The following is a 21,179-nucleotide window of genomic DNA, read 5'->3' as shown; positions in this document are numbered from 1 at the left end:
AAAGCCAGCAGAAAGGCAACTCTGAAAGTGAAGGCTGAGAAAGGGGGAGTGAGGGAACAGGGACACGTAATGTCTAAAACACTCTTATGGCTTAGGGATTCCTCATCACTCTATTAACCAAGAGTCACAAACTACCTGCAATTACTAGCAAAATGATGGGAGTTCATTTAGTAAAGGGTGATGAGAGCATCTTTGGTTTTGCTCCCCTCCCCAGCTTCCCACCACAAAACTGCTAGGAGCCACAACAAAAAAGGAAAGAATCAATATTCTTGTTGGTATCTAAAGCATTGAAATTTAGCAAAACAGCTTCAAATTCTTAGTAAGGTGCTTCAAGGGGAGTTAGGGTTGATCATATACAAATGCAGTAACAGCAGGTCCTCTCAGACATAAATTTGCTCATTGATACTCTGGGTATTCAGGTTAGACACGTTAGGTAAGGAGGAGATGCACATATGTGTTTTCTCCTCACAGAAGTATAATGAGCATGAAGGATGCTCCCCACACCTCACAAGGCAGGTAGTTTTCTTTTCATGTCTAGAAAAAACTTTGTGGCAGCAACTGCATTACTGCTATATCTTCTAGGAGGCCTTGTCAAAGTCTACGTAAGTAGTATTTCTCTTGACTCTTTTCTGTAATATTTGCTGTAGGTTTGCTATGTGACTGCACTGATAGCATGGACACTTTAAATGCACTATCAGTAGAGCAATACCTCTTAGCCTGTAAAGCTGTGAGCAATCAAAACTCTAGCCATCTCCTACAAAGGTATGAATCCATCATCCAGAAAAATGGTAATATACACAATTGTATGAGATGGTGTTTACAATGCATGCAATTCCAAAAATAAGGTATTAATCTCCTTATAGTTCTATGGATTTATCATTGTTACCTAATGCTGTTTCCGGATTCTGTTTTATTTCTGAAGCCTGAAGTTCACTATTTCACTCTTTTTCTCAAAAATTTTAACACATGACCAAAATGGAGACCTCTCATCTATGAAAAGAGAGACATCTGAGTCATTAGGATACCCGTGAGGCTAGAAACATACCCACCTAGCAGGGACAACTTCCATATCTAGGTGAGTGTGCAGACTGGGATGGACCCTGTCTGCCCCACAGGAATAAATCTTATCGATCATGCTTCCATTAAGTGCAATGCTTTTGTTTATATGGACTTTGGCCACATCCAATTATAAAAGCAGCGGTTTTTTACCTTCTTGCTGGAATATATGAGTAAATAAAGCTCTTTTACTGAATACCAATGACAAGCCTAACTTAAAAAATGAAAGGCAATGCCCTCAGTGACAGCGAGTTTATGTTCTTAAATAATGTAAACTAAATGTTGGGCTTTCTGTCAAAGTTAAGTACCTGCAACTGCTGCATGTAATTTCTGTTCACTAAGCCTAAAACTCTTACTGGGTCTCCTTTTCTCTGAGGCATTAAATCCTAAACCAGTGCTCAGTGAAACAGTTGAAATCCACTAATTTAAAAGACCAGCAACTTCCACTTGATTTTCTCTCTCCTGTGGCTTGTTCCAAGAATGGAGATCAATAGCTGACCCTTTGACTTTGCACTTAAACGCCAGATAATTAAATTGTGTTATACTGAAATGATGAAGTGATGAATTCTGGGGAGAGGAAGCTACCTTATTTACAAAACACACTGAAGTATGACACTCAACAAAGAAGGGAACTCTGAAGTTTAGTAAAGTAGCCCTTTTATTACTGTATTTCTCTAATTTTTTCTACTCAGCTCTATGAATGTAATAAAGGAAGATGATTATTTAAACATCTATTGTGATTAGAAAATAAAAAACCACTGTAAAAGCCTCTGAACACATCTAGGTATTACTGAATGACAAAACTAAAACGGGGAATTTTTTTTCCTTTTCCATTGGTCAGTTAAAGTTTTAAATAAGTATACTTGAAAAGAATGCTGGGGTTGAAAATAAAAAAAATCTATGTGCTAATCAGCAAATCTGACCTATTGCATCACCCCAGCACAGGATTTTAAGCCTGGAATTCTTGCCTTGAGCCAAAAATTTGTTGTTTAAGGGACTTTCTTCATTCCTTACATACAGAGATTGTGGCTTCAGCATGAGTCAGAAAAGTCTGGCCTCTTAAAACAGACTAACAGTGATGAAGGTATGTGGGATTTTGTTCTTTTTCTGTCTTGTTGATGAGCCAATTCAAACCTTTTGAAGTGACAAGGGACTAGAGGAGGGCTCTTCAAATGTACTTAATAATAAGCACCGTTTTTATTGAACGAGTCCAGCTAAAACTTGAAAGTAAAAAGGCGGCCCCTGACAAATACATGTGCTGGACTGAGGCCTTGTTCAGTCACCTGCAGGCTCGTGTTACTCCTGTTGCAGCATGCTAGCAGTGCTGATTTGTTGTCTGCTACAAGCTGATTTCGGCTGCACGACTCACCCTCTGTTAGAGCAAACAAGATGATTAATGACAATGTTATGCAGACAGCAACTGAAGCCAGCAAACTCCTCAGACTAGATTCCTCCTCCTCCAGGAGGGAAAAATGTCTTTCCAATAGCGGAAACAACAGATCCAAATGTATCTACAGGGAAGGTGCAGTTAAGGTACCAACAGAAACACAAGGTTTCCATTACAGACTCCTGTCTAGATCCTTCCTGTGTGACCTCAGAATTGCTCAGTCTGTTACCCAGCCCACTCTGCAAACCCAGAACAGCTCTAGATCAGACATCTGACTTAGCAGCTCCATGGGAGCTCTAGAGTATGACACTGCTTGGCATCATATCCTTCTTTAGCCCACTCTTTACAGTGGAAAAAACGATTACATTCTCACTATAGGACACTTCTGCCTCTCCTTCCAATCTGGGAATTTCTCTTTGTGAAGCCCAGGATTATGTGCCAAGAGAGCTCACAGGCTCTCAAGCCATTCATTCTCAGTGGTGTGGTCATTGCATAGAGAAATTATGTATGTAGTAGAATTAACCAATAGGTACACACAGGTCAAATGGCAGGAACCAAAAATGGGACACAGTGACTTCTTAATGTCATTACTTTTTTTACGAGATTCTTTTGCAAACATATCTTCACTGATAACTGTGCTCCTTTTTTGATCAGTGTGATGACCTTTCTTTTCTCAGCCCTCAGTGCGGGACACAGGTTACTCCTTGCTTGTCTAAAAATGGAAGGGACTTCTCTATATGAAAATGCTAGCTAGTGCTTATTGAAAAATTCTGCTAGCTGACTTAGATGGTCTGAAATTCTGAAATCTGAAATTATTTATCTGAGTTCTGATCACTCTGGGAGATAAAAATTAGAGCAAACCTAAAAACTTGAACCTGAAGATGCTTGCATTGCAAGAATGCCTGAAATCAAACTGAAACTTCATAAACCATCCCTGTCTGTACAATGACCACAGGAACAACCTTTGCAGTGGTTTAGACTGCTTTCAATGAAAGTCTACCTCACAAATTTTTATTTGTGGTGGCTTTCAAAAAATTTGCATGGTAATGTTCAAGATCTCTGGTTAGACAATGGAAATGTTTAGAGTGGGAGAGCAATTAAATAGATAATGACCAATTATATTAATCTGGTGTGAACTGTGGGTGAATTCATGCTGAAATTGGGAAACTTTGGCTACACGAGCTCTGCTCAGCAGTTGCATGAATAGCTGCAAAGAAGGAATCATATGACCTCATGAATCAGTCTTTTCTCTGTTGACACATCAATGATTTTTTTATTATTCATTTCTACTTAAAACAGGAGAATGCTTGTAAAAGCAAAGCTTATCAAATTCATAAAAGGTTGTCCTGCTATGTGAAATAACAGACTAAAGGATTATTCATCTAATCTGAGACCTGCACTTTATTTATCTGAATTCTGGAAGATGTTGAATGTCATCTGCCTCCAACTGAAGTGCACATACTTTGGCATGAATAGACCTTGTGGGTAAGTTATGACATTTCATGTGCACAGCAGCTCCCAGGATTTGGAGACAGGATGAGATTTCATTTTGCTAGAAGCCAAGCAAACAGAAGTTAGTAAAGTTGTCTTTGGCTGTAATTGTGAAATGTCTCCTTGTGAACTTTTGAACTGTTCAATCAACAACATCACAGTAACACAGCATGCATGAAACCTGGGGCTTCAGCATTTATAAGCACAGCTAAAGCTGTAAAGCTGAGTGAAAAATCTGATACTGAGAGTTTATTGCAACTGTATGGAAGAGAGAGGGAGAGGGATTTCCTGTTATTTTATTCTCATTCTGGGTGAATTGTTTGCCAGAGAGCAAGGTGGTGTTGAAGTAGTTTATGAGCAGCATCTGCCAATGGCCATATTGAGCATCCAGCTTCAGGGAACAGGCAGCTCTGGAAAGTAGTTTTTATGGGCTGATAATCAAACACTAAATCTGTTGCTTGACACAAGGCAGCTGCCATTCAAGGTATGCATAAAACTATTGCATACACCTCAAAATCTTATGCCCAGATTGTTAAACCACACTCCCTGTTTAAACCAGGCTTCAGGTTTTTTGTTTTCAATAGAGGAGTTATATTCTATTGTAACAGTTGTAGTTATGTTCTAAAGTGCCCACTTTTAAAACAGGTCAACTTCTTAGAAAAGACAGTATTTGCAATTCCACATTCAACTCTTGCAAGTCTCATTTATATGTCCTATTTTATATGTCCTTCCCTGTTTCTTTTGCATCTCCTGGCAGCCTCCTTCAACCACAGCTGTATGAAAAGGAAAAAAGAGCACCAGTTACTTGCTCCTTTCTAGTTTCAGCTTTTTTCAGTCTTTTCTATGTGTTAATACTTTAAACCACAAATGTTTTTAAGCACATACCCATCCAGGCCTCATTCTCATACTGAATCAGAAAATAAGCAAGAGAAGGTTTTCAACACTTCTCCCGTTAACACCCATGGTTTGACACACCCTAAGTGCAGCTCAGCTGCTGTGACGCCCCCATTTGATGTTGGTTTTGAGGACAGCTGGTACAGGGTTGTGACGGAGTCAGCCCCACCAGCCGTGCCTGATGTGTGGGGTCATGGCGTAGGAGAGAGGCCATGGCCAGTGCTGGAACTGAATGAATGGAGCATTTGCTGGATTGTGGAGGATCCGAGTCACAAGCCAATTATCTGAATATGACTCTGGATGCGAAACATAACTGAAAAGCTGAGATCTTACACAGAAGACAGATGCATTTCAAAGACACCTTTGTCAAGGGCATCTTAAGATATATAACTTACATAACTCAAAAACAGAGAGGTGTTTTCAAAAAACTTATCATGGACTCACATAGAGAAATCAACTGGATTCCCTTTTTAATGAGCAAATACTACTACAAACACTACTTTTCTATCTCAAAGTAGTATTGAAAGGAACATCTCTACTATTTTAAAATTTACTAAAATATACATATATACATCATGCCCCCCTTAGCAACTCCGTCTTCCCTTGCATGCTGCACCCATGTGTTCACTGCTTGCCTTTACAGAGCACTCTGTAAAGTGTTAAAACTCTGTTAAACTCAGTTACTTCTCACTGCAGAACATGGTTTATACATACGAATCATGCCAGAAGGGCTGCCCAGCAGCCACCATTTTCTCTGTAAGTATTTAAAAACCTTATTGGCATGTAAACCATTTCACCTTGTGAGAGATCAATGATTCCTTAGCAGAGATTCTTAATTCTGTGGGTTCATACATGTCAGGTAAAAATTCAGTAGCTGTAACTGTAGACAAGTCATAGTAGAAAGATCCTTATTACTTCCCAAAACATAAATTCCTAGTGCCTCCAGCACATTTATTGCTGCTCTTGTACACTTGTTTGTTCAAGAGTGCAGGTCTATTCTCTAACAGACCTGCTTTTCTGGGTGAGGAGGGGAAACCCACTGGCCTGACTTTTTGAGGTGGAGCATCCGTTCCCTGTGTTTGTAGGAAATTAGTTGATCACACTTGGCATGCCTGAAGCACAGTGGCTAATGAAATACTCTGAAATACAGGATCTTACTATGTACTGTGGCCAAATTTTTTCAGGAGAAGATTCCTGGGATAGGGAAGTGCTATGAAATATAATAGGAATTGCACCATTACTATGAAATTCTAAAAGATATCAGTGTCATGTAAGTCTGCAGGCTAGCTCTAAAACCTGATGTACAGGATATAATTTTTACTTTGAAGAAGATCACAGAAGTTCCCTGCTGTTCTTACTTCCATTTGGACTCTTGCTCAATCCAGTCCTAAATCTGAGAACCACAAAATTATTTGAACCTGATTTCCTTCCATATTCCTAGCTCCTGCTGAGCACAACTCTGGCAACCATGGGTCTTGGGCTGGGATTCAAGAATTGCAATATGCAGAACTGCAAGGTTCATAAACTTGAATAATTGGGAGGTTCTGTTACAACAGACAGACTGTGAATAAACCCAAAGAAAACAGGAATTGCAGCTTCATGAGTTGTGGTATTGTATCCTGACTTAGCTTTGCGGGATTGAGATGATCCAATTATTGCTGTTGCAGCTTGACAGTGCCAAATGGGACTGCTTATTATTCCTATCAAAAGACATGATGCACAAAGTACTTTGAACTTGATTTTCAGCCAGTTGGCTGGAACTTGTTTCTACTTTCCTTTGAAAATTAGTTTTTACAGCTCAGTTTTAGGATTTGTGAATAATGGACAAATAACAGAAAAACTTAAGTCTTTGGAAAAATGATACATCATTACACTGCACAAAACCAGGTATGTGTTTAGCATTTTTTGCAGAACATAAATATCTCAGCACTGTAAAGTTGTGTACACCATGCTGTCTGCATGCTCATCGATGCAGATTTGTAAATCACCTTTTCAGGGATTCACCCTTTGTTCTACTACTCAAGGCTGTAAATGCTGTTAGGAGAACAAATTCACCACTCTGTGTGAGGCAGGTAGGGCTTATTCCCATGCCTGAATAAAGGGGGGAAGGAACTGGATACAACGATGTCTACATAGAAAGTAAGAGAGAAGCTGAAGGATCAGTTAATTATTCACTGTCTACTGCTGTGTCATTGGAGTTCTGCACAGATGGTAAGGAGCTGTGTTTTATAATCAGAAGAGTCAAGCACAAGCTTGACCTAGGAACTCAGGACTGCTTTTATATTTTTAAAACATTAGATATTAAAAAATCCAAAGGTGGTCTGATTTCCAAGTGAGAAACAGCTGTGCAGTGAAAGTTACTGTTGTTCTTCCTGTGTTTGTCTGTGAAACCACAACAAATGTACTCAAATGAAAAACGTGCCAGCAGAGTCACTTCTTCATAAAGGAATACCACAGACCTTGCCTTGCACAGATGAGAATGGTACAGCCTCCTCAGAATTACTTGGCTGAGGAAACAGTTATGAGATAATTTGGATTTCTTTGCAAATGAGACTAGACCTCAGATCCTCCATAGCATTCAAAAAAGAAAAACTATCAAGTACACCAATCACATCAGCTCCTTGCCTTTCTGTGAGAAATTCATCTAAACATCTAAGAAAGTAATTTGCATGCCAACACCAGAAAGATGTAGCTTATACCAAATGAGTTTGAGTCTCTTGCAAACAACAGTGGTCATATCCAATTGGCAGTGTACATGTATAACACAGAAATGCAACTTGGATTTTTCCAAGGAAACTCTACACACAGAACCAGAGTTGGCTCTTGGAAAGAAGCTTTAAGCAAACATTTGCACATAAGTTCAGTACAGGTATGGAATGTTTCTCCAAACTAATTAGTCTGTAATTCACCTGCAAATGCTAACCTTAGCAGCACAAACTGATGACATAACTTTAGAGAGTATAGCTGCTTTTTCAAGAATTCATTACAAAAGCAAAGCACCAGCCAGATAATATTCTCTCAGAACTTTTTTGGAACTTATTATATTCTTGATAACAAAAAAAAAATTTTAGTAATTTTTGCCTTAGTGACAAAAATTAATCTAGTGATTTGTACATTCAAGGGGGAGTAGTCTATTGCATGTAGAAATTAAATTATGTTCCTGTAAACAATTTATAAGAACACCAGTCAGGATTCTTTTTTTCACTGAGAAGTTTGGTGTTAGACTGGGAGGAGGGAAGTACTCAAATCCTGATTAATCTATCAAACATAGTGAAAGGGGAGAACTAGGATTTTTTCATGTTAGAGTCCTAAAACCTCAAGGAATTAACACCAGCCTATTAAACAATCTCATTTTAAATGATAGGGAAGAGAAAAAGAAAGTATCAAGCAAAAGATATAGCTTTAAAATAGCGTATTTTCAGAGAGGTGATTTTGTTTTGGTAAGGTCAGTGATATTGTTTACCCCAGAGGCCACACTGCTCAGAAAAATCACATTCAGAAATGCAGAGAAAACAGACGAGTTCTACATGACTTTTCACCAGTAAGCAATGTTAGCAAAAAGTCTAAAAATGTGTAGCCCTTCACCATGTAGGCCCTTTTGGTATGGGTCAGGTGAGATTTTATACTTGGAGAGGAAAGCTGTGTTTGCTTAATCCACACTACTTACTGGAAACATCAGCCAATTCCAAATACTGCAGTTAGGGTAAGAAACAGAATCACAGAATGTTCTGTTCTTTTTGTTGTCTTTTTTTTTTTTTTTAGAGAACACCCCTTTGGGGACTGACTGAAACTTTTCTTAGAAGATACTGGTGCTGAACATCTGTACTTTGACAAGCAGTGTTCAAAAGCTGTTTCTCATTACAGTTTTGTATCTGCAGTATAGAGTGAGAGCTTTGTAAATTATCACTTTAGTATAAGGTATCTGACAGTCATGTTCCTAAACACATTTCATCTGCACATGTCCCAGTTATAGAAGTCTGGGACAAGGATCATGGTAAAGCATTTGTGCCGGCTGTTGTACAATGTTTGCTTACATCAGTGAGCACAGCAAAGATAACATTGTAATCTGCCTGACCACCTCAGCCTCTGAAAGCTACCAATGACACTTATTAATTAAAATGGCTCCCCAGACATCAGACTGCTAAATTTGTACTCCAAGCTCCAACAGATGCTGGCTTAAATCATGTCTGATTTGGTCAGTGAGATGGTGCCCTTAATGATATTGTCCTGCAGACTGAAAGGAGATGCCAACACAACAAAAGTCACTCAAGCTGAACAAAAATGTGGGAAAATGGTTAAGTCTTTCAGCATGGTAATTACCTCGATCTCGTGTGATACCTGAACTCGTTTGCACACGAGATGTTAAGAAAGCTGTGGAGCACCGGGATGAATGATGAGTAACATTGTGTTCCCACAACTTTCTGGCTATGCTCCTCTTAAAGTTACTGTTTCAGACCCTCCACAAACTCTGGCAGTCATGTGAAAACTTACCTTAACAACAGCTTAAGGGATTCTGCAGAGCAGGTAAGAGCTGGAGGTTGTGGGTAGAGGGAGAATTCTCCCTTCAGGTTCCACTATTTGAGCAATACTGAGGTAATCTATGAAGCTGCAACAGCCCTGTTCCCCCTTCAAGGCCTCAGCAGTGCATGGAGGAGCAGCAGAATCAGTTAGGGTTCACTAAAAATTATATTTAACCATGCAAACCCACTTTTACATGTATTATCAAGGCAATGCTATATATATGCATATTATATTTGCAGGTGGTGGGCTAGGAAGATGTTTCTTTCCAAATGAAACACAAGATTCTGTGCTTAAAAAAACCCATGTGTGTTTCCTTATTACGGACACTGAGAGCTGTTTTTTTTAAGACAAGGGGTATGTGATTAGCTAGTCTTACCTCATATCATACACCTTGAAGTAAAACTGATTCTATTAAATTCACACCTAGTATCTATTAAAATTAGTAATCAGTAATTAGAATTACTTTGTCCCATGACCAAATTCTACATCTTCTCTGTCATTTGGAAAAAAAAAAAAAAAAAAAAGAGCTTTTTAATACATTTCTTATAGGTCTGTTCAGGTCTGTTTATGCTAGTAATACTATGTAGGGGCATCTATAAATTCCAACGCAGTTGCTTTTCTGGTTGCTCATACATTTGCTCATACATTTCTATTTAAGCTAGAATTTGGTTCCAAATGTTGCCAGTCTGAGAAATTCTAAAATGCAACTGAGAAGAACTCAGTAGTTTTTAATGATGAAAGCTGAGTGAAATAGAAGGTGTAAATATGGTACGTCTTTGCACAAAGGGGAAGATGTATCAATGATAATCCTGTCTGAAAGTAACCCTTTGGGGTATCTAAGAAATTCAGTTTTGTTTTGGCCATGTTAGGAGAATTTAGAAGATATTTTTACAAATACACTCTGGATTTATTACACAGTAAGGCTAAACATTTTATTGGCACTGCTTGTATAGATATATATACAGCAAATGGAAGTTTCCATTGACTTTGAGGGGCTTTCAGTGCTCTGTGGGGAGTTTCACATGCATAAGAAAGCTGCATACAATTCACATAGGGCTTGGAAAATATATCAATCACCAGAATAATCAAAAACTGCCATGGCCCTCATGTATTAATGTTCATCTCCAAGTCCTTCTGCTGGTATTTAAAAGAGATTGCAAATTAAAAGTCAGTAAGCCCCTACATATAAATAACAAAAATTAGTCTGTGGTTCTGTGAGATTTTAGCAGCATCTCTGTTCTGTTACAGCAGGATAAGGTCCAAACTACTAGATTAATAATGTAGGACAGCCCTATATTCAGCTACGAGATTTTGTAAGAATGTAAAATAGTCTTAAGTCCCGGTCTAGTATGTAAATTTGTACCAATGTAATTTCATTTATTTACCCCGAAACTGCAAAATAAGTATTTCTCTGATCTATTAACAAACAGCCCATCATTTCACCAAAAATTTTGCAGGAAACATCTGAAGTTGTACTAATTCTTTTCAGCTGGCTCCATTCTAAGTTCCTCTAGTGGAAATACTGACAGCTGTTTACTTTAAAAAGCTCAATATATCCCTTCTGGCTGCTGTACCTCACCTGGTCTTACTTTGGAAGAGTTAGCATTTCTGCTGCTCTCCTTTAAACCAGCTTTAAAAGCTACTGTTGAAGGCAGTAAGGACATAACCAGCATGCCCATTCTGCTTGGGTATTTATCGTCCAGGGATATTCTAGCTGGCTGCAGGACCAAAGCAGATGGAAAGATGCAAAACATGCAGCAGCAACACTGTGTTCTTTCATATGAGTTTTTCAGGTGCCTCTATTCCAAAAACTCATATAACTTATAACCAAATAATAGAGAGTGGTCTGGTAGAAATACAGTGTGCAATAAATCTAAGATAGCTTACTGATCCATTGACTGCAACATCAGCAGCTACCCAGTCACCAATATATTGCCTGTATTTCCCCAGAGCACTACAAAATGACTGTAAGTGATTACAGCAAATCTTTTCCCTGCACTAGAGGTCATTTCAGGATATGCTTACTTTAACACCGTTTGACTTGTGCCAAGTTCCTGGTTAGTAACTGCTTTTTATGTTAGGGCTGCAAAAAAGCTTCTGAGGTCGTTTTTTCTACAAGTAACCACAGCAGTAGCACTCTGAACTTTTAAAAATTTTTCTTTTATATTAAGTGGAGGCGCTGTAAGATCTGCTGAATCTGCAAGACTTGAAAAATACAGGATATGTGTGTCTGACTTCAGTGCTTGCACTTAAATAACCCACATTGTCTAGCTATTGTTAAACTGAACACAGCAAGATAATGATCTCACTGCCCATGCAAAAGCCAAGTGGGTAACAAAGGGAAAAAAGTATACCTATAGAAATTCTACAGAAAGGACCCTTCAAAAGTTGTCCTGCATTTGAACAGCAGAGTATTTTTTTGGCTCTGTCAGCACCGACTTCCAGACAGCTGATCCAAGATTGGAAGGGGGTGGGGGGGAAGTTGGAACATGTTTAACTTATAAAACAGAACTAGAAACCACATGTCCAATATAAACAAGTTCCAGGTTTCTGCTCTTGGACGTGCTATAACCATACTCAGCCAGACAATAACACAATGGAACAGTTGTATTTTAAATGGTTAAAGGTGCCTTCTTTTCAGATGGAATCCAATTGTGAGTTTGTTTCATAAGGAATTCCAGTTTAGCAAAAGGTTTGTTTATGCAAAACTTCTGCCACATACACTTTCCAGTGTCCTGCAGAGAAACGCTACTGCCGAAAAGTCTTCTGCAGATCATTCTGAACACTCTTGTCCATAGGGCTGTGATTAATTTCTAATACAAACACAGCTATCAATTGCAACTGTCCATTCATTAAAAAACTTGCCTGCTGGTTGACTCCCAATTATTTTTAAGACCTAGATCTTGCCACTGAGAAGGGAAGTGCTACTACCTGTGTTTAGGATGAGGAAAACAACTGGAGGGTCATCCATCCTCACTACTTCCAATAGTAATAGGTTTCATTACACTGGACTCAAGTCCCACTTCTGTGCTAAAAGAAAAATGGGTTGTGGAAAGAGAAATCTGTGATGTTTCTGATTTTCCATTAGACACCTAGTTGTAACAATGACAAGTACAGTTTTACTTTAAATGCTTTTTAGCTACAATACCTACATTCTGTTAATTGTTACCAGAAACTTCATTTCTGTATCTTCTGCATGACTAATATCTCCATAAAGACTAGGGAGAAAGAGGGGGGGGGGGGAAAGAAATAAAGGGAAGCCTTTCACAGAAAAACCTGTATAACCATCAGGAGAGGTTCCTCTTAATAGCTAATATTAATCAAGTGTGTGGTAAAGACAGGTGTCATCCAATTGCATTCTCCATGCAACTAATTCAGCCCTAACTCTTTTGCAGCTGAATTGACTGCATCCTGTTATTCAGTCTTGAAGCAGTCCGGTAAAAAGAGTGAGTAGGAGTAGTTTTACTTTTCTTCCTGACTTCAGCTCCTTTTGAAATATGTAAGTTTTAAAATTTGCTTACTTTTCCAGAAATTTATGCCCTATGTTTATTTCAAGGACTTTAACATTAAGAAACTTATAGCATATATATTTTTTGTTATCTTCAATGAACATAGATTGTTTGATCCAGGCTTAGAATCAATGCTTTTAAAAAAGAACTTTAGTCTTGGGAATTGCATTGTAGGGTGAGGACTTAGGCAGGGCTTTTAAGGAAGTTGTTCTATGTTTTCTACTGACTTTTTTTTTAACGTGTTGAAATGTTCTTAGAGGAAGTAAGAAAGGAGTTGTGAAGTTCTTTCAGAGGAAACACAAACAATGCTTTAAAAATCTGTATTGTTTTTAAAAATATAGGCTTATTAAAAGAGTTAACATTATCAGTTTTCAGAAAAAAAGTAACAGGCTGCTGAAGTTCTTAACACTGAGAAAGAAGGCTTACGCCTTAGGCTGGAGAGACAACTGTTTCGTGAGGCTGGTATTTGAATCTGTCCAGAAGCCACCACTTGGGTCCATCTCAGAAAAAAAACCTTAGAGAAAATATTTTGATGCACTCAGCAAAGTAAGGAGGTGGAAGGCACTTAAGGGCCACAACAGCCTAAAGTCATCTTGCAGCTTTTGGATAATCTGGGTGTATGCTAATGAGAGTGAGGGAAGCATGCAGAGCCTGTGAGCTGTTTCTAACTTTTAACACAAGAAATCTAACCCAGGAGGCCCAACATGCAGAGGGACAAACTCATTTAGTCTGTCCTTTTGCCTTTGGGAAATCCACATTGGGGAAAGGCCTTTCCAATTTTCTCTGGTATCCTGTTCAGAGGGAGCACAGCTCCCCATAAGTCCTGGTATGCAGAGCAGCCCAACTGGCAGCTCAGGAGGAAGGACTGAAGCACCAGCACCACTCATTTCATCCTGCTGTACACAAGAGCTGTCTGCAGTCCTGCTTTGCACTGCTCTTGAGTGGCACAGAAGGCCCTAGACTGGGTTTTTTCTCTTGTAATCTTTTCCTGCAAAGCCTCGGGTCTTCACCAACACTGCCCACTTGCTACACACATACACATATACCCCTTTAAGAGTCAATGTGTGCCTAGAGACAAGCTAAAGAAATCTCAGCCAAATCTAGTCCATGCTTTTTTTTATTTAACTAGTTATGTTTCTAGTAATTGCAATTGCCAGGTGCTAAAATGGAATATAAAGTTTGTTTCAATGATAGAAAAACTTCCTTCTTACATTGTTGATTGGTTTCTACACACATGGATAGCATCTTGATTCAGAACTTAAGGGAAGCTGTGCTTTACTGTTTTGTTTTGAATTAACATAGTGTGAGCAAATCAGACTTACTAGAACTGAAAGTGAAATCAAAACCTCGATTTAAAATGGATTATTTGTACTTTATATAAAGGCCTCTTTACCAGCCTGAACACAAGCGATATACTCCTCCTGTTTGTCCAGCCTAATTGTTATGCTCTTGTCATACTTGTCACAGTGAGGTTTGATTGCTTTATTCTCAGATTGCTTTCAAATGGCAAATACATTATTAAATTCTCCATCTTCACATAGACTAGCTACAAAGTCATCAGAGAAATTTTGCCCAGGGAAACAAGATATAATAACTGATGGGGAAAAAAGGGTGCATAAGCTAAAAAAGAGCTTTTTGTCATATAGGTTCATTAGTGTCATCCTCAAATATGTGATTATAGAGATTTAATGTAAAGAAATGGAAATAAGTTGGTCTTTTCTACCTATTTCAATTCAGCTAATAAATAAGGGTTAGACTAAAAAGAACAACACATGCCAAATAATATATCCTCCACAATTGCAGGGTTGAGCAGGCAGAACACATAGCTGCCCAAGCTCACTCTGCCAGCTAGAGATCAACATATGTCTTGACCACCTTCTCTTGGATGAGTCCTAACCTGACATCTATGAGCAAGGATAATATAATTAGGCCTTTGCTTCTTCCTGTGCTCCAACAGCCACATAAAGCTGGTTTAGCAATAGTACAGAAGAGCTACTGTTAAGCTGCATGGCCCCTAAGTTGGTTTTGCTGCAAGACTAAGTAAGACTCCAGGCTGAGACTGGTGCCTCCTTCTCCTTAGCTCCTGCTAATTTGTGCAGACTCATTTAATTCTGATGACTGACTGAAAAGCTGTTTCTGTGTTAAGATGTGCTGCTTAGTGCTTATAACTAGTAAGTTTAGAAGGACAGTTCAATGGAGTTAAATGAAGGTTTATTTCGTACTTTCTCTGTATTCATGATGGTGATGGTGTGCTAATGCAGATGGCTAAAAGCTTGAAAAGTCACAATGATTTGATGGGGAGATGCAATACATAGAATTCTTGTGATACTTGCCGAAAATCCCATCAGTTTTTCTCAATGTATAAATACGTCATATAATGCAATAAGCTGGGACTCTCTACAGCCTCTCAGAACACAGCAGTCCTGGACAAGGCTCTATAAGATTGTAGCCTGTAGATTGCTATTAGGCTCTGTACTGTCTCCCTTCTTTCACTGGTGCATCAAGAGACCAACTGGTTTCCAGTAACTCCAGAAAATTTCCAGACCTCTGTGCTGAAAACCTGCTTAGATGAAGGAGAGCTCTGTCATGTACATTATTTAGCTGATTTTTTGCAAGTCCTTTGTGTTTAGGAATTTTCTCAGGGGAGAGGATTTTTGAAATCAGTGCATCAGTGAAACTTTTTGTATCAGTGGGGTCAGTACAGCTTGGGACAAACGGGGGTGCTGCCTCTGTGGACCACAACAGAGCTTTTGAGATCCACGGGAGCCTTAGTGGAAAAATAATCAGACTTGACAACTACCCACTGGCACTAAATATAACCTTCTGGTAAATATTAAAACTTCAAGGGCTTTGTGGCTGATGATCATGTTGAACTCCAGGACATTAAGTAAGAGCCTAGAGTAGAAAACATAAACATGAAAAGAAACATAGGGGGATGGGAATTTTGAAAGCTGGTGGAGAGAACAGAGAAGATTTTGGTGACAAAAGTTTTTTTGCCTGGTTCAAGGGTTTGCAGTGTAATAAAGATGAAGTATTCATAAGGTTGAGACAGATTAACCAGTAGTATACCAAAAAAGCACACAACAAACTGTGGATTGCTCCAGCACATTTTGTCCTAATAGGAGTACTGAAAAACGCTGTACACTGAGTAAAGGACAAAAAGCAGATGCTCTTGGCATTTCCATCTTGGTTCTTCTGCTTTAAATAGGAGAATTAGCATCCTGCGCACTATGGTTTTTACTTTACATATTTAAGCTCTGATATCTGCCTATAACTATCAGAAGGATTTCACACAGAGCACCAAACAGCTGGAAAATAGTACCAGCTCTCAGTCCCTCTCAAGTTGGGCTGGATTTGATGCAATAGTACTTGGAAGGCTCTGTATCTCTGACATAAGCTCAAGGATCCAGTCTATCCTTCCTCAAACCATGAAGAGTAAAGCCTTTATTTTCTCAGCACAGCAGCAGACAAGGACAAGCAAGTTTCAAAAGCAACTCATAAACTGTTCTGTTCAAGTACCTCTTGCATGATCAACAGTTATCTTCTAGCCTGCAGTGCTGTTCTCAGCCCTCTGGTCACCCCTAAATAGCAGCTCATCTAGTCATATAGCACATGGAAGAAGTTCTGCTCCATAGCAGAAGTTTTGACTGTTCTTAGCAAGCAGGTTTGGGAGTTATTTGGATAGCTGTTTAAAGCAGCTTCCATGTGTACCTGGAGTACTTTCACCACTGCTCTGTGAGGTAGATAGCCATCACCCTGTCTATCTGACAGCTGGGCAGATGGATGTGTTAGTTAACTAGCTCAGGATGACTAGAGAGCAGAGGAGACCCAAAACCCTCGTTCTGATGCAGTAAAACACCATGATGTGTTTTGTAAGAACAGACATTTACCAGTCCTGGGAGTGATCATTTGTTTTGTTAGCTTAACTCTTAATGTCTTACAAACCTTTTTCAAGGCTGTCACAATTTCTTTTAAAGATAGAAAAAAATTCAAACACCTTAGAAAACATTCTGCAAGGAGAGTAAGAGGCATTTTAAGCCTGTTTAAAACTCAGTCCAGAGACAGACCTGTTGCCAGTGAGGAGGGAAACTTGGCAGCTTTGCTTAAAGCTTCCCACACAGACACTGGAGACGAAAGAAAACAAAGAAGCTGTAGTCCCCGAGGGTCCTGCCACTCCCTGGGCAAAAACAGTCCCTTCCCTGCTTTTCCTTTAGCTCTCAGACACACACACGTGCTCTCTTAGTGCCATTAGCTACAGCAACAACCAGTTGAGCCCTACAGTCACGGAAAGAAATACAGGAAATGAAGGGTTAAAAAAAAGGGAAAAGAGAAAAAAAAAAGAGAACTTGGAGGCGAGCCAGCGTCCCCGAATGACTCCGCTCTGCCGGCAGCCTGGAGCGACACTCCCCGCTGGTCCTGCCCTCCCTCCTCTCCCAGTAGGGCGGGCATGCCAAGCCCTCCTCTCTTTTATCAGGGGTTGGAGTTCCCCTTCTTGGTCTCTGGTTGGTTTAGGAATCCAGAAACGCTGCTAAATTTATCTTTTGCTTTCAGTACAATGGCAAATGCCAGCAATAAGAATGCAAAAGAACTGAAAATTAATGGAGACAATTCCCTGCAAGCCAAGTGGAAACACCTTTTCTGTGTAACTCCCAAGGCGGCAAAAAGCAGTTACACAGTGCAAAGCAGGACAGGCTGCCTGGGGTGCCAGGAACACGCTGTTCCTTTGGCTGTGTGCCACAGGGAATTGTCCATCCATATGCTCAAATTTGATGGGGCTTTCTTCTCTCCCACGGAGAGCAAAGCATATTGTCAAATTAGAAAGGCTCTTGCTTTATCTCAGGAAGGCAACAGAAAAAGCTGAAGGTACACTGAAAGTAGGGCCGGCATGGGTGAGGCTAACACCTCAGAGCTAAAACTGCTCAGGAGTTATGTCATGCTTAGTTCTGACGATCTCATTCTGACTGCTCTTTGTAAGAGAACTGACCACACATCTTAGTAAACTAATTTGCCATCTGAAATTACTCAGTGGAACAGCTTGCACAAGTCTGCTCTAGTCGGTGTGGTGCCTCAACACATGTGCTATGATTGGTGTCTTCAGCAGAGATTGGTCTCCTCAATTTTTGGTGTCCCCTGTCTGACTGGAAGCCATCCCATTTCCTGGCACCAGGCAGAGGCGTGAGGTGTGGCAAGTCATGGGGCCTGTTTCAAGATGGCCCTCCTAATACTTTCAGTGCAACTTTCACAACGCTTGCAAGACTTCCACTTTTTCTGTGGGTGTGTCTCATAAATTACAGTACCAACAAAAAAGTGCTCAGTCTTCACCAAAAAGTAAGCACTGAACACTGATGAGTACATCAAATGTTTTTTTCTTTAGAATTCGGTTTTACCCAGCTGCCAAAAGCTTTTTAGACACTGCCCAAATCCCCCTCTCACCTCACTTATGGTGTCTCCTTGTGACTCATGTTCAGCCTCTCATCTACCTTCTGCTTACTCTAGCTTTCACAAAGTGTCTGCTAAAGAAAGAAACAGACACACAGCCATGTAGGTGCCTCTAGAACATTTAATTTTAAAATATCAAGAGTATCGATACCTGCATGGGAAGTGATAAGCTGCTATAAAGAGAGTGACTGGAGCATGGAGTAGGAAAACCGGGGAGGTAAGAAGTACAGGAGAGGGAAGTAGGAGACACACAGAACAAGAAGGCCAGCAACTAAAAATTACAGCTTGGTACAATCCACACAGATGACCCACATGCCGCTCCCTGTGACATTAATAAAAAAGGGCAACATTAGCTTTGAATCTATGCCCAGTAAGGGCTTATTACCAGAGGGGCTTTTTTTGTTGTTGTTTGGTTTTCCCGAGCTTGAGTTCCGAGAGGTGAAACCATAACAGTAGCCAAATAAAAGTTTGTTTGGTTTTGTTTTTCATTTTAATTACCAAGCTGTAACAAATAAATCTCTGGCTGGATTGTAACTAACCTGTGTGGGTCCTTAGATGAGCTTTAAGATGGGAAGATTTGCCATAAACTTTTTCACACCCCACATAGTGGCATTTGTGCTTTTTCTGGGGTGATCCAGGGTCAGTCCAGCTTCTTATGCGTTTGTTCTTTTGTCTGGGGCTTGGCTCAGTTACTGCAGCCAGGCTAGTAGGTGTGGCTGCTCTTTCTCCTCCATGCTTACCAGCTGAAGACAGACTTTCTTCCCCAAACTCCTCAGGAGCAATAGAAATGTGTATTTGTTCTGTTATATCAAGCGTCTCTTTTTTTTCCATCCTTAGAGCAGGTGAGTTTGGGACATGCTGGTTCAGATCTGCTAAAATGCTAGCTACCACGAGTAATGATGATCCATTGTCTTTCCCGGTTTCTCTGACTTCCCGTCCATCTTCTTCATTGGATGAAGGAAGTATTGCTGCATCAAGTTGGGGATCAGGCTCCCCTTTGGGACTATGGATAACAGCACGACTTGACATAGAAACAAGGCACTCTGCTGCAAAATGATCCACGTATGCTGCTGTTGCCATTTTTCATAAGTTTAAAAAAAAATCCAAACAGACGAAGACAAAAAAAAAGAAAAAACAAACCAAACACAACAGTGCTCTTTCCCTTTTTAAAAAGATTACACAAGCAGACTTTTCCCTCCCTTATTTCTTAGGATCGGTTTGTAGGAGTAAAGGCTGATTTAGCAGCCATCAAACCCACACTTTGTTCATGACGATCACACCCAGCTTGTCACTAAATCGAAAAAGCGTTGGCGGTCCAATGGAAGAGAAAAAGAACAGCAGATAGATCCTGGCACTGGCAGCTTGTTGCTCGAAGTATGGATTAATGCCGTTTTCTCAAGAAGGCAATGAGCAGGCGATGCGGTCTCGCAGCCCTCCCATCACGCTGTGACAGCGGACCCGGCGCGCCCCGTTATCGCTGCCCGGAGCCGCCCGGACCCCGCGGGGCGTGGCCTGGGGAACATCTGGGCGTGACGTCAGCGCGGGACCGCAGCCCGCGCCAGCAGGTGGGCGGCGCGCGCGGGGGGCAGCGCCCGCCGACGGGAGGAAGCGCCCGATTGGCTGGCGGCGCGCGCGGCCGGCACCCTCCGCCCCCGCCGCGGCCGCAGCGCGCAGAGCGGCACGCGCGGACCCCTCCGCCGGTCCCGGGCCTTTCGCTCCCTCCCCTGCACCCTCTGACGGACGTAAGCGATTCGATAACATCCGTGTTAGACCTGCACTGCAAGGGACAGTTTAACAGGCGCTGAACTGTTACCAGATTAAAACGCTGTGAAGTTGGAACTGATACAAATGACAGGAAGGAGCGAGGCTGCACAGTTTGGTCCGCAGCTACACAGATGGAGCTCGGATGTGGATTTTAATGGGTTGTGACAGGTTTAACTAACTGCTGGGGAACACACTTGAAATCACCTTCCTTTCTGTCAAAACTCTAGCACTCTGCAGCCTCTGAATTATTTAAAAGTACAAATGCAAATAAATTTGGTTTCATTATTATTTTCTCCTTATAAAAGATACATCTCAGTTTTATAGCGATTAATGCCTGAACCAACGAGAGAGTTGTATTTGTGACTAACTTAGAGAGCAGAAGTAAAGAAATGCATCTAAATGGAGATCTGAAAGCACTTGTGATACCTATTACCTTTTGCTGGAACATGCTTCTCCAGACTAATTCCTATGAAATTCATGTCTTTAGCAAAGATGGCCCTTTTCTCTGAGACAGAGATGATCAGAGGAGGGTTGCTTTGGAAGCACTTCTTTCTGGAGGAAAATTTTTGTGGAGTTTGAGGGGGTGTGAGAGGAAGTGAACATCTGTTCCAGAAACCCAAATAGTTTTGGTGTTAGGCTGAGCAAAAAGCTGGTTTCGTACATGTGGAAATACCACATTCAGGAGTAAAGTCTGCTTCTGCTACCACTGTGCTTTGTGAAAAAACAGGATTTATGTTCCCATGCAACACTGCCCTTCAGGGCCAGGCTTATGGGTAACCTGTGCCTGCCACAGTGCCCCATGTCTGCTCGGAACAGGGCAGCCTGTAGTGCAGTCTCTGTAGCAGAGGGAAATAAGGCACAACCAGTGCAGGAGGATGTGGTTTAATGCTGAATTGAGACAGATCATTTTGATGCAGACATACCGTACCATACCATTTGTTCTGCTGAGCAGATCTACAGGAAATGTTAACACATTTCCAAATAAAAAGGTTGAGCTTGAGACTTACCCATTAGAAAAAAAGGAATTCTGTGGAAAACATTCTCATAAGAAATTTTTGTTCTGTCCAAGCTCAACCTCCTTCTTGAGAGAGAAGAATTGCTTAAGTAGACCTACCTCG

The 21,179-nt window shown here is 40.5% G+C and overlaps 1 protein-coding gene and 1 long non-coding RNA gene across 3 annotated transcripts in view; one reads left to right on the top strand and one right to left on the bottom strand.

Moving 5' to 3' along the window:
* The window catches only part of KLF13 (Kruppel like factor 13), a 34,193-nt gene extending 14,366 nt beyond the window's left edge, over positions 1–19,827 (bottom strand). Inside the window, exons 1-2 of one of the 2 annotated variants that reach the window (XM_042038961.1) lie at positions 18,837–19,827; positions 2,194–2,428 (exon numbers count right to left, since the gene is read on the bottom strand). In XM_042038961.1, the coding sequence (XP_041894895.1) occupies positions 2,271–2,428; positions 18,837–19,377 (699 nt within the window). In that variant the 5' untranslated portion in view covers positions 19,378–19,827 and the 3' untranslated portion in view covers positions 2,194–2,270. Of the gene's footprint in view, positions 1–2,193; positions 2,429–18,836 lie in introns of those variants that run through there. The other variant, XM_042038960.1, reaches the window with a different exon arrangement.
* LOC121669682 lies at positions 2,026–12,831 on the top strand. Its single transcript, XR_006017847.1, has 3 exons — positions 2,026–2,140; positions 3,743–3,928; positions 12,745–12,831. It is a non-coding gene; the product is annotated as an uncharacterized LOC121669682 (long non-coding RNA).
* Positions 19,828–21,179: the final 1,352 nt, after the last annotated feature.

The sequence above is a fragment of the Corvus kubaryi genome, unplaced genomic scaffold, assembly GCF_017639235.1.
Source record: "Corvus kubaryi isolate FWS band 111438036 unplaced genomic scaffold, C.kubaryi_AGA036_p1.0 37394, whole genome shotgun sequence".
NCBI classification, from domain to species: Eukaryota; Metazoa; Chordata; class Aves; order Passeriformes; family Corvidae; genus Corvus; species Corvus kubaryi.
The sequence above is the reverse complement of the archived record's forward strand: the minus strand, read 5'-3'. Positions and strand labels throughout refer to the sequence as shown.